The 14,863-nt window shown below is 38.4% G+C and overlaps 1 protein-coding gene across 1 annotated transcript in view; it reads right to left on the bottom strand.

Annotated features, from left to right (window-relative positions):
* mrtfba (myocardin related transcription factor Ba) overlaps positions 1 to 14,863 on the bottom strand; it is a 283,562-nt gene that overhangs the window by 131,759 nt on the left and 136,940 nt on the right. Inside the window, exon 6 of the mRNA XM_041206102.1 lies at positions 13,436 to 13,647. Within this exon, the coding sequence (XP_041062036.1) occupies positions 13,436 to 13,625 (190 nt within the window). The 5' untranslated portion in view covers positions 13,626 to 13,647. The remainder of the gene's footprint in view (positions 1 to 13,435; positions 13,648 to 14,863) is intronic.

Raw genomic sequence — 14,863 nt, 5'->3', positions numbered from 1 at the left:
AAACTGTTGAAGCCAACCCTGTGAGAGGAGGTCAACTGAAATTACACTGTTGATTCCCTGTAGATTAATGATTGTATGGACAGATGTTCATTCATCTCCCCCACATTGTCAGATTCCAAACCAGTTTCCCCAGATGGTATTGTTAGCATCCAATGTTGAAGGATTTTTAAAACAATGAAAATAGAGTGAGGACCATACTATTTGTTCAAGTGGGATCAGAATAATTTCTTTCATACAAACAAGGAGCAGGAGTAGGCCACTCGGCCCGTCGAACCTGCTCCAACATTTAATAAGATCATGGCTGATCTGATAGTAACCTCAAATCTGAATCCCGCCTATCCCCAATAACCTATCACCTGCTTGCTTACCAAGAATCTATCTAGCTCTGCCTTAAAAATATTCAAAGACTCTGCTTCCACCACCTTTCCAGGAAGAGCGTTCGAAAGACTAATTTCGCCTCATCTCTGTTTTAAATGGGCGATCCCTTATTTTTAAAGAGTGACCCCTTGTTCTAGATTCTCCTACAAGAGGAAAGATCCTCTCCACATCGACCCTGTCAAGACTCCTCAGGATCTTATTTGTTTCAATCAAATCGCCTCTTATTCTTCTAACCTCCGGAGTATAAAAGCCTAGCCTGTCCAACCTATACTCATAAGACAACCCGCCCATTCTAGGTATTAGTCTGGTAAACCTTCGCTGAATTGCTTCCAACTCATTTACATCATTTCATAAATAAGTTGACCAATACTGTACACAGTATTCCAGAGGTGGTATCACTAGTGCCCTGTACAACTGAAGCATAACCTCTCTACTTTTGTATTTAAATGCCCTTGCAATAAACAATAACATTGTATTAACTTTCCTAATTACTCGCTGTACCTGCATGCTAACCTTTTGCAATTCATGCACTGGGACACCCAGATCCTTCTGCGTCTCAGAGCTCTGCAAGCTCTCATCATTCAGATAATATGCTTCTGTTTTGTCCTTCCTGCCGAAATGGACAATTTCACATTTTCCCGCATTACACTCCATATGCCAGATCTTTTCCCACTCACTTAACCTATCTATAAATTGTTGTAGCCCCCTTATGTCCTCTTCACAACTTATTTTCCTGCCTGTCTTTGTGTCATCAGAAAATTTGACAACCATCCCTTCAATCCCTTCATCAAAGCCATTTATATACATTGTAAACAGCTGAGGCCCCAGCACTGATCCCTGAGGCACACCACTCGTTACATCCTGCCAACCAAAAAAAGATCCATTTACGCCTACTCTCTGCTTCCTGTTAGCCAGCCAATCTTCTATCCATGCCAATATGTTACCCCCATACCATAAGCTTTTATTTCCGCAATAACCTTTGATGTGGCACCTTACCAAATGCCTTCTGGAAATCTAAATACAGTACATCCATCCCCTTTATCCACAGAATATGCTACTTCCTCAAAGAACTCTAATAAGTTGGTTAAACATGATTTCTCTTTCACAAAACCATGTTGACTGTGCCTGGTTACCTTAAACTTATCCAAGTGCCCTGCTATAGCTTCTTTAATAATAGCTTCTAACATTTTCCCTATGACAGGTGTTAAGTTAACTGGCCTCTAGTTTCCCACTTTCTGTCTCCCTCCCTTTTTGAATAATGGAGTTACATTTGCTATCTTCCAATTTAATGGGACCTTCCCTGAATCTAGGGACTTTCTGAAAATTAAAACCAACGCATCAACTATCTCACTAGCCACTTATCTTAAGGCCCTAGGATGAAGTCCATCAGGACACTGGTACTTGTCAGCCTGCAGCTCAGTACTGCTTCTCTGGTGATTGTAATTTTCCTGAGTTTCTCCCTCCCTTCCATTTCCTATTTATAGCTGCTTCTGGGATGTTACTTGTATCTAAAATGAAGATTGATGCAATATACCTGTTCAGTTCATCTGTTACTTTCTTGTTTTCCACTAACAAATCCCCAGATTCACTTTCAATAGGACTAACACCTAACTTTGTTAACTCGTTTCTTTTTAAAACATTTATAGAAACTCTTGCTATCTGCTTTTATATTTCTGGCTAGATTTTCTAGTACTCTAATTTTTCCCTCCTTATCAAACTTGTAGTCATCTTTGCTGTTCCTTAGATTCTGTCCAATCTTCTAGCTTTCCACCTATCTTTGTACAATTATATAATTTTTCTTTAAGTTTGAAACTATCTTTAACCTTTCTAGTTAACCACGGATCATGTGTCCTTCCCTTGGACCTTTTCTATCTCCCTGAAACTTATCTATTCTGTATATTCTGAAATATCCCCTTAAATGTTTGCCACTGCACCTCTATTGACCTATCCCTTAACCTAATTTACCAATTCACTTTGCTTTCATGCTCTCAAAATTACCCTTATTTAAGTTTAAAACATAGTCTCAGACCCACTCCTCTCTCCCTCAAGCTGAATGTAAAATTCAATCATATTATGGTTGCTTCACTATGAGGTCATTAATTAATCCTGTTGCACAATACCAGGTCTAGTACAGCCTGCTCTCTGGTTGGCTCCAGAACATGCTGTTCTAAGAAACATTCTATGAACTCCTCATCTAGGCTACCTTTGCCCATCTGAGTTTTCCAGTCTATATGTAGATTAAAATCTCCCATGATTATCGCCATGCCTTTTTGACAAGCTCCCATTATTTCTTCCTTTACTCTCCATCCTAGCATATGGTTACTATTATGGGGCTGGTACATGACTTCCACAAGTGACTTCTTGCCTTTACTGCTTCTCATCTCCAATCAAACTGTTTCCACATCCTGGTTTCCTGAATTTTGTTTTACCAAATATATACCTCACAATTTTTTTTGTTAGGGCAAATAACAAAGATGTATTTATATGGTGCCTTATCACTGCTCAGAAAACTTCAAAGTGCTTCACATACATTGAATTACTTTGAAGTGAAATGATAGTTATTATTTAGGCAAATATGGTAGTTATTCTGTGCACTGCAAGATTACTCAAAGCTACAAGATGAGTGGGTGGTTAATCCAACTTTAGTGGTATTAGTTGAGGGAGAAGTGTTAACCAGGATGAAGCAAGAACTCCCAGTTGTTTTTCTTTTGAGTAGCATTATGAGGCCATTAATTTTCACCGTACCTAGCAGCAATAGCTTTTGGTTTATTGCACATCCAGCAATGCAGCATTCCTTCAGTGATGCATTAGAATGTCAAATTAGACTGTGTAATCGACTCCTGGGATGTTACTGAAAATACCAAACAACTTCTGCTGAGAATCGAGGGCGAGAGCAGCAGTGTTGGCACATTCACCTTCTGCAGCAAGCTTTCAAGTTAACACGCAGTGTTTCACTGTTTCTCCTGCTTTGTGGCATTTCCATTTTAACTCAGAAAGTCATTATAAAAGCCAAATTTGCCAGCATTGCTGCCAATTCCACTTTTACTTCCGGGAGCTCTGCTGTTCCCCTTTGCTCTTGTACCCTAGATCACCAAATTCCCCCAACCCTGCTGCAGTATTCTTTTTAAGGTGGCCGATCAGGGACCTGCAGGAACAGCGAGTTAAAATACTGCTTTACTGACACACTTCAAAAGCTTGAAGGTAAGTAAAGATAAGCCTATTGAAATAATCTAGATACATTGATCCAGGGATCCATTTTTTTCATTCATGGGATGTGGGCATCACTAGGCCAGCATTTATTGCAGAACGTTTAAGAGTCAACCACATTAGTCACATGTAGGCCAGACCAAGTAAGGATGGCAGATTTCCTTCCCTAAAGGACATTAGTGAACCAGATGGATTTTTATGACAAATCAACGGTTTCAAGGTCGATTTTTATTGAATCCATCTGCCGTGGTGGGATTCGAACCCTGGGTCTCTGGAATACTAGTCAATGACAATACCACTATGCCACAACATCCCCAGTGAAAAATTAAAGAGCATGGAAGTGAGGCTTACACTCAATCTACTTTCATTCTGGTGGTGGTTGACATTTTAAACTTCAGAACATTTGTTTTCTCAATGTTAATATATCAATATCCTTGGTACATTTTAATATTGTGCAGTACACTACTTGACACCATGTGTGTGCTATAACCATAGCTTTAGTTATTGTATTTATTACACTCATCACACAGTGCTGTCAGTCTGTAGGTCCATATGGCTCACAAATTATTACATGCACCAATGCTTTGAACAAACAGAATATTACAAGCACCATACAAGTATATAAAATATTTGGAGTCTTTTAAATTGCTTTCTGAACTGCATTCACACTATATTTCACATAGCAAATTTCACAATTTGGAAAATGTGATTAATGATTAGAAAAAGAAGAGGATTATACGTCCAGCTGACAGATGGTTTATGTTTATTCTCTTCATTTACACAGAACCTCTGGAACATGTGTTTATGAGTAAGATTTAAATTAATACGCGATAAAAGATCAGAAGAAAATCAAATGTAAAATTAGCCCTTTCTTAATCATTTAAACACTTGAGAGCCAAATTACATTTCATTAGGAGGGATTGTTTTCCAAGCTCAATGTGATACACAGGTAAGTTGGTAATGAAAATTCATTCTGTACAATGTACTGAGAGGACATAAAACACCAGCTTTGGCTGACAGCCAGATGCAAGCTTCCCACTGTTAGGTGGTGTGGAATTTCAACAATTTGTCAGTTGTGGCTCTGAGAAAAAGTGAAAGGCATAAAAAGACAACTGTCAGGGCATTGCATCTTGAGTTGATACTTAGTGTTCCCAAATGGCTTATCACACAGTGGTACCGACAAAGATTGCAGAGATGTTAGCAATCACCTGTCTGAACACTCAGCTGTTTGCAAGTCTGAGACATGGATGATATGAAAAATTATTTTTCTTAAAATTATGATGTGTTTCCTTCTCTTTTCAGTACCAAGCACACATCTAATGATATTCAGGGATAATTTAAGCTTACACGACACTACAGTGTAAAGTTTAAACCTGGGTTAAAAGCAATTAAAATTAGCAATTAATTTGGATCAACTTGATCTTTATTGTGGAATAAACAAGAGATTAGCTGGCACACAAAGCAAACATAAATTTTCAGCTACGTAATTTAGAAGAACAGCAAAACCAGGAATGTGTTTTTCTCTCTTCCAGCAGCAAAGAGGAAAGACCATTCCAAATTTTATGAGAAATGTCCTCCTCATAATTTCAAAATAATCCTTATATAGAGCAACCAGCTACCTAAATAGGGCCTAAATGCAGAACAATTTTCTTTCACAAACATTGATGCCTGGGGCCATTGAAATTTTGGGCACCCACTTAGTATGATGTTAAATGCAGTAGATAAATACCAAAAAAGCCTTTTTATAAGGAATAAGCTAAAGCAGGCTAGTCCTGTTCAGTTATCCTGTGCATATTTTATATAGGTTAGTGTGTCCAGCAGAGGATACAGTAAAACTTTGCCCAAAGTCATCGAATTCAGCATGAACTTCAATAATTATTCTATTTAAATAAGGTTTCTACTTGCCAGGGCAGTACTTCCTTTGATTTACAAAAGCTACACCAGGAAAAATCTAGCTTCTTACAAAAGTGGATATGCTATAGGTCGGTGTTTGATTTTGCAATCTACCATGGTACCATTGACAAGATTTTATGCACTGGTGAAACCTCAAAAGAATCACAACTGTAAAGTGTGTTACAGTCATTCATTAAGGTTTATTATCCAAGGTACAGTAAATCTAGTTTTTGAGAGAAAAGTGACATGAGTGTTAGGTTACTGCAGGGAAACAACTTCTTTACATGCTGGACAATACAGGCAAAACAATTATGATATCAAGTTCCATGGGAAAGCAACCAAACATGAGTTAATGCTATTGCAATAAATAATCTGAAAAAGAAAGTTACTGCCAATATAACTAATTTGGCCTCCATTACAATTGAATTCTTAACCTTGCCCTTTATCCTTTCTGACAATTTCTCAAGGGGATCCAGTGAATCTATTTCTAGTTTCTGCCTTTACTACAAATAAACAGAGTGCAATGTCCAAAGTAATCTATTCTAATATACTGAAAACATTCTCAACAGTTATTAGACATATGAATCATGTGAAATACCAGCCAATGAATAAAAATGAGCAGTCTGTCTTTTCTTATCACTAACACTTGCACCAAGTTCAGTCAGAGTTGGCCTTGTAGAGGATGTTTTGATGTAGCTTCCAAATTGAACTCACACTTAATAGAACATAATTTCACAACTACAGGATGGCTTGTGTGATTCAGAATTATTTTGTTACATTTCAACAGAACGTGATTAATTGGAATGTACTGGACAAATTTTTAAGAACATAAAAAATAGAAATAAGTGTAGGCCATTAGGTCTAATGAGCCCACTCCACTATTCAGTAAGAACATGGTTGATCTGATCTTGGCCTCAACTCCATTTTCCTGGCTGGCCCACCATAACCCTAGATTCCTCCTGTAGTTTGGAAATCTGTATAACTGCTGTCAGGGGTACATAATTTATCTGAGAGAAGGAATTTCTCTACAATTCCATTTTAAATGGGATATCCCTTATTCTGAAGCTTTTGCCCCTAGTTCTAGATTCCCCCACAAGTGGGAAGGTCCTCTCAGCATCCACCGTCAAGCCCCCTCAGAATATATTACTGAATGTTTCAATATGATCACCTCTTATTTTTCTAAACGCCAATAAGTCTCGGTCCAACCTGCTTAAATTTTCCTCATAAGGCAACCCTTTCATCCCAGGAATCAGTCTAGGGAACCTTCTTTGAACTATCCTTAAATAAGGAGGCCAACACTGTATGCCGTGCTCCAGGCATGGTTTCAGCAACATCCTGCACAGTTGTATTAAGACTTCCCTACTTTTATACTCCATCCACCTTGCAATAAAGGCCAACATTCCACTTGTCTTCTTAATTACTTGCTGTACCTGCATGCTAACTTTTTGTACTTCACGTATGAGGACATCTAGATCCCTGCATATGCAACATTCCGTAGTCTGTCCCCATTTAAATAATATTTTGCTTTTCTATTCTCCCTAACAAAGTGGATTGTCTCACGTTTTCCCATATTATACTCTATCTGCCAAATTTTTGCCCACTCACTTAACCTATCTACATCCCCTTTCAATAATATATCACCAGTTTAGTACATGTCACATTCTAACAGACTCACACTGTGGGAAAAAGTTTCAGTTAATCTAATGCATTACTCATTTTCAAGGGATTTGCAATTAATTTTTAGAATCCAATTTGTGAGTATATTTTCCCACAGATGAGGCAATACAGTAGAATCAACAACATCAGCAAAGTGCCAGAATTACATTTACAATTGAAGTCTACCACTGATAATTCAAAGCTGCTTTTGGGCTTAAAAAATAAATGATCCAGTAAGTTGAATTAAGCTACATTAATAATATAGGAAAGTAGGAATTTAATGCTAAAAATTCAAATATTGAATCATTTGAAGAAGTGGTTTAGAATTTGGAAGGGTATACTGCAGCAACAGTGATGGGCTTGCACCAATATAGATCATGCTTTGATATCAAAATGAATGATTGCTATGTATAATGAACAACATTCAGCTGGACTGAAATGATGAATGAGGAAAAAGTGATCCCTTTAAACATCCAAACAGTATCCGTTGCCCATCCCTAATTGCTCTTAAACTGAATGGCTTGCTAGGCCATTTCAGAGGGCAGTTAAGGGTCAACCATGTTGTTGTGGGTCTGGAGTCACATGCAGGTCAGATCGGGTAAGGATGGCAGATTTCCTTCCCTGCAGGACAGTGGAACCTGGTGGGTTTTTACAACAATGATAGCTTCATGGTCACCATTACTGAGAATGACTTTATATTCCAGGTTTATTAATTGAATTCAAATTCCATCAGCTGCCTTGGTGGGATTTTAGGATGGATTCCTAGTCCAGTGACAGTACCACTACGCCACCATGTCCCCCTATGGTTGTGGCTCATCTGCCACATAACTCCATGATCACCTGGAACACCACTTGGCGTAACTTGATTACCAAAAAATGGTTTCTCAGCATAGATTCATATAATCTGACCGCGGTGTAGTGAAAGTGGCAGACCATCCAGATTTAACTATATAAGGCCTCTCCTGCATTCCCAATAGCCTCAGTGTTACTGACCCAGGAAGCAATACACTGATCTTGTGATATCACATCACAAACAGTAATTAGTTACCAACGTAGGGAAGCAAGATGGCACAGCATATCTGTACTCTTCAAGCATCTTCTTTTCCCCAATGATTCTGAACAAGTTATTGACGTCAGTTTCCAATCTCTGCAATTCCAATGTTTTCTGAACACTGTTCAATCCAACCTCAGGTAATGTTGGTGCTGGGACACAAACTGTCATCAGTTGGTGACAGAAGCATGCTCTGACTAAAACAGAGCACAGGGGGAACCAGAGCATGGAAAGAGTACTGGAGGAGCAGGGGGGCAGAAGGAGCATGCCTCTTACCATTGCTCATTCTATTAGTTTTGAGTATGTGGCGTTCTGGGTGGTCACAACCGCCCACAACCCCTATATTGTGCACCCCCTGGAAGCTCTCTGCAGAGATTCAGGTGAGTTACAGGAAGCCACAGGGACATATAGCACACTTTCCTTTCTTTAATATATTTATAAAATCATTTGCTTTTAGCTTTGATATCACATAAAATTCTTTTCATGTTTCCATTTTGCATCTTTTATTACTTTTCCAGCATTATTTTATTGTCTTATCGCTCTCCCAGCCCACTGGACTTTCACCTCTTGTTGCACTTGTGCAAGCCTTTTATTTTAGCATGATTCCGTCACTTACTTCATTTGTTGACCATAGTTGCTTAACTGCACAAGTTGAGTGTTTGCCTTTTAGGGTATGTACATATGGGACAAATAGTGGGGTAATTCTGGCTTTACGCAATAGCATAACGCAGGTGATATCAAATCATGACAGCCCATTTTACATCTCTTCCGATTTTGCATTGAAGTCAATTAACTTCATCCACTAAAACACTGCACTGGCACTCCAAACCTCAATTTCCATACAAATATTATACTGGATTGTATAAACATTGTTATAAAAACAGAAACTTCATCAGCCAAATTATGCCCTGATCCAACTAGACTGAGGTCTGAAACCCAGATCAATTTAGTGAGCAATGTCCTAAATCATTGCAATGAAACTAAGTATTTATATTACTCCAGATAACAGTGAAGCTGGAATGGAATGGTACACTTATTCTTGACAAGCAATAATGACTTATTTATAGAAAATATTTTACATGGAAGTGTTATACCTAATAGCTAGTTTGCATGGAAAAAGATTAAGTTTGTGTATAATGGATGTGGGAAATCTGATTATTCTTCACTTAATACTGTTATCACAATGCACTCTATATTGTGCACAAGAACAATCTTCAGCTTATATAAACAAACGCTAAGCAGTACCATGAATTAAAGTGGAAACATCTGGTTTACATAGTAAATTTCTGTGTCATAAAGAGTCACATCATCAGCTCCTCAGACAGTAAGGAGCCACCTGCTCTGTCCTAGAACTTCAAAATTTCTCAGTGGGGTAAAGTGGAGCCTCCTATCTGTTGTAGCACAAATATTCACTGTGACAAATTCTCTTTCAAATGTATAACATCAAGGAGATAGAATGAAATCATCAATTGAATTGAATTTAATGAAAGGCAACATTGTCAATCCAAACCTTGTTAAAAATATCAACATGTAAATAAATAGTGCATCATACATTAATATATATACAAATATTTGGTTTTCGAAGAATAATCCAGGCTTAAATAGCAACTGTAGTTACTATTTCTAGGATGTAAGTGAGGTAAATCATTACCTTTGCAATGCATTTCCCATTGGTCCTTTGTATTTGAACAATAGTGCAGGAAAGTATGATACTATGGGCAGAATTTTCTGCCTACCGGGTGGGTGGCCCGACCCAATCTCCAGTGGGCGAGGAGCCAATCCCCGCCGGAGAAACAGGCCCCACTGCCATTTTACATGGGCGGGCCAATTAAGGCCTGTCCAGCGTGACATCCACCGGGAAGTGCTATATGCTTCCTGTGCGGGCGGGGGGGGATTCCCCAAAAGCGAGAGTGAGCTCTTTCGCACATGCGCACGATAGAGCGCACATCTCCCTGAGGCTAAGTGCAGCCTCAGGGAGATCACTGACAGTTTTAAAAACATTAAAAATAGAAAAAAAAATCCTTAACATGTCCCCTTCATGTGACAATGTCACATGAGCTGGGACATGTTCATAAATTACACTAAAACTTTATTAAACTTTTAAAATCCCCACATGAAACCTCATCCCGCCGGTGGACGAGGTTTCAAGTTTTTCTATCGCCCACCAGGGCTCCTGGCCTGCCCAGCAACCTTAAGGTTGGACAGGCAGGTCCTTTAATTGTTTCAATGATCCTGTCAATGGCCTCAATTGGCCATTGACAGGTTGGAGGGCCCGCAGTTGATTTTGCTGTGCCCCCACCTTCCTGAAAATTTAAATGGGGCGGGATGACGTCAGGGGTTCCCCCCGACATCATTTTACACGTCGGCAAGCAGGCCCCGCCCCCTGTTCGCCGATGGCAAAATTCTGCCCTATGAGCGAGATAATCTTTGCCTATTTAAAACTAGTCATTTTCTTAACCAGAGAGTGAACAACAATGGTTCTAGGTATTTCACTATATCAGTATAAATTACTACTACTTTCTACCCATTATATGAAGCACAGGGCTTCAACGAGGGCTAAACACATAGCTTCACCATGTCATGGAATAAAATACTTATACTGTTGAATTTCCACCTGTTTATTGTCTAAACCTTCTGCTGTTCCACATATATTTCTGTAAACTGACAAAAACTGATTTATCAGAACAGTCTCATCAAAAATGCAAACTTTTCTTAAACAAACCAACGGGGGATGAAATTTTACTTAATTAGGGCATTAAGTGGTAGCAGATCGTCAGTTCCCTATACATCAAACCAGATTTTTCTACTGACATCAATGAAAAGAAAAATCAAGAGTGTGTTTAAAGAGTGGCCAATCCACCAATTTTACCCCTAATCTATACTGTACTATATATGGAATTATCAGATACATTATCTTCTAACGCTTTAGGTTTCATTTTACATTCAATCTTAAAACCTCTCCTTGTCCATTAGTCTGGGAAAGAGAAATACACAATGCAATGACAGTTGCTAAGTAATGGCGATGGTCTGTTAACCACCCGCTGTTCAGATTCACAACATAATGTTCAGAAATCCACATAAGTATTGTCAGATGGAGTGAGAGTCCTTCAATAAAGCAACAACTCTTTGTAAGAAAAGAGCTCCAACTCCGCATAAACATAACATCTGTGGATAGTCATTTGAAAATAAACTCAGATTCTCTTTGTGACAGAACATTGGAGGGGGATCTGAAATTCACATTAAAGGAACATCGATTATTTTGAGAGGCTATGGCCTCTGGCCAGTGCAATTTGACCAATTTTGCATTTTACAACTGCAATGATACATGTCATTGAGTGTAAGGTTCATCAAGGTCTGCATCTTCTTTTAGCTCGTAATCACAAGGCTGTAATTTTATATTGTTATTTTAATGAAGTCATGCAATCTTTGCATCTTGTTTTGCACACAGCACCACACTTTACAATTGAATTATTGACTTGGCAGCAGAAATAATCACCCACTGTAATCAAGTTATTACTCCCAGATGTCAACAAAATTTTGGTTAAAGTGTATAAGAAGAGGTTTCTTGAAAACTGTATCAGCTCTAACCTCTCAGAATTAATCAAACAAAACTCAAAGGTTATTGAGCAAAATAAAAGCTAATGGTGTGTTGTGGGGGGGTAACATACTGGCGTAGATAGAAGATTGGCTGGCTAACGGGAAACAGAGAAAATGGATCATTTTCTGGTTGGCAAGGTGTAATGAGTAATGTGCCACTGGGAACAGTGCCTCAACATTTTATAGTTTATATAAATGACTTGGTTGAAGGGACCGACAGTATGGTTGCTAAAATTGTGGTGATACAAAAATAGATCGGAAAGTAAGTTGTTAAGAGGACGCAAGGAGGCTACAAAGGGATGGATATACATAGGTTACGTGAGTGGGCAAATGAAGAATAATGAGGGAAAATATGAAATTGTCCATTTTGGCAGGAAGAATAAAAAATAAGCTCATTATCCAAATGGTGAGAGATTGCAGGACCCTGAGATGCAGAAGAATCTGGGTGACCTAGTGCATGAATTGTAAAAAGTTAGCACACAGGTACAGAGCAAATAATTAGGGAACTTAATACAATGTTATTGTTTATTACAAGGGGAACAGAATACAAAAGTAGTGAGGTTATTCTTCATTATACAGGGCATTGGTGAGGTCATCTCTGGAGTACTGGTTACAGTATTGGTCTCCTTATTTAAGGGTGTATATGCATTGGAAGCAGTTCAGAAAAGGTTTACTAGACTAATACCTGGAATGGGAGGGTTGTCTTATGAGGAAAGGTTGGACAGGCTAAGTTTGTATCCACTGGAGTTTAGAAGAGTAAGAGGTGATTGATTGAAACATAAAAGGTCCTGAGGAGTCTTTACAGGGTGAATTTGGAAAGGATGTTCCCCCATGTGGCACAATCCAGAATTAAGGGTCACTGTTTAAAAATAAGGGGTCGCCTATTTAAGACAGAGAAATGTTTTTTTTGGAGAATTTTTTTTCTCTGAGGGACATGAGTCTTTGGATCTCTCTTCCAGAAAAAACAGTGGAAGCAGAGTCTTTGAATATTTTTAAGGTAGAGCTAGATAGATTCTTGATAAGCATGGGGGTGAAAGGTTATCGGGGGTAGGTGAGAATGTGGAGTTGAGGTTACAATCAGATCAGCCATGGTCTTATTGAATGGCGGAGCAGGCTGAAGGAACCAAGTGACCTACTCCTGCTCCTAATTCATGTTTGTATGTATGTACGTACAAAACTTGAAAGTACCAAATATTGCCCTGATCACAAATATTCAAATACTAGGATTGATTCAAATGCCTCATGTGCAAACATAGCAAAACATGTAGAACTGGGCAGAATTGAGCAGGAAATCATACTGGGAAGGAAATTAACTGATGAACTGCTTTTTCTTTACCTGTGTCCGATACGATACTGGTTTGCACTACATTTATGCACAGAGTAACTGGTGAAGTTACAGGAGGGAGTGGATGGAGGAGGAAGTGAAGCAGCTTTCATGAACATTTCAACTCAATTATCAACTATATAAGGTCAACAATGCAACAAATAGCTTCTGACTACTATTGTGAGTACAGCAATAGCACATTCACAGTTCTGCAAGAATTTCAAACACCATAAACATTACCTGACAACCTCAAAAAAGACTTATCAATATTATTTTCTCTCTTCCAGATACAGGCAACTGCAGTTGGTTTGTTCTGTTACAATACTCACCATTCTTCCTCTCGTTCAAAGGAGGTAGGTGCGGGTTTGGCTGCAGTGTAAGCTCTTGGAATTCATGGGCAACCATTTCACTTCGAGGGCTTGGGGTTATTAAGCTCTGTAACACTGACTCTTCCAATTCAGATACTTGTATATGATCCATCACACTCAGTAAGATGGCAGGAGCCGTCTGTTGATCCATATTGACTCACAAACTGATGATGCTGAAAGGGTGAGAAGAATTGGCACATTATTTCTCAGGTTAAATAGTTAATTTTAAAGAAACAATCTGTTGCATGAGGTTTAAAGGTTTTTAAATTGTGTATTGGAACACTTGTTTGTTATATATAGATAAATGGATAGGCCTGGTCTGATTCCAATTTAACTTATGGTACACACGCAGCTTTTATGGATGGGAGTAACATGCATTTAAAATAAAGCTGATTTTTAAAAAATGTCTATTCCTCTGCATGTTAATGATTATTTCCTCATAAGAAAACAATCTGTGCTGTTAGGACTCAGTTTTTTAATTTTTTATGACCCATCACACAGCCAAAACTGGATTCCAAAATGAATCAAGAATATACTGGCACTGGATACACAAGAAGAAAATATATGGAAAGAAAAGAAGAATGAAATAACTTGCATTTATACAACACCTTTCACATCCTCAGGACACACAAGATGTGATCAATAAATGAACTACTTTTTTAGTAGTGACAAGATTATTTTCCAGAGCAGGCCATTTGTGCACAGCAAATGGCTAAATGACTCCCAACTCACATCTGGATGGATCCAGATCAATCAATATGCAGAAATCAATATACTACAAGGTGTGCTATCTCATATCATAAAATGATGAATTTTAAAAAAGTCTCACTGTCAATGTAGCTGGAAACCAATAATTTTTAATTAAATGGTTTTCCATAAAGGCAAGTGAAAACCAACTTCTAATTCCAGTTTACATTTCAATGTAAAGGAATCGTGGAACATAAACGCAACACTTAAAGGCAGGATAAAGCAGGTGGCATAGTTTAAAAAATAAACACAGCTAGTTTTTTAAAAAAATCCATTGCTGAGCTCTTTACAAACTATATTGATGTTAATTTCATTGTCAACAAAGGTTTGAAGAGCCCACACACAATAACGCATTGAAGAGAATTACAACTAGATTACCATTTGCCCTGTACAGTCCAGCTGACAAATGCCTATTATTTGTAACACAGATAATGTACTGAACAAGTTGTAGGATTTGACCTGTGCAAAATAATCTTGCAAAGAACAATAAAGCCAATTTCTGCTCTTCTCAAAGCTATCTAAACCAGTTCACATGTCATCTACACTGCTCCTTCACACAACACTTTCCCCCTACTGGGGGAATTGGCTGAGATGCAGGAAGCAGAAGGTGATGGCAGGGGGATCTGTGATTGGAAGTCTGTT

Source organism: Carcharodon carcharias, chromosome 15 (assembly GCF_017639515.1).
Source record: "Carcharodon carcharias isolate sCarCar2 chromosome 15, sCarCar2.pri, whole genome shotgun sequence".
In the NCBI taxonomy this organism is placed as follows: Eukaryota; Metazoa; Chordata; class Chondrichthyes; order Lamniformes; family Lamnidae; genus Carcharodon; species Carcharodon carcharias.
This window is presented reverse-complemented; position numbering and strand designations above follow the sequence as displayed.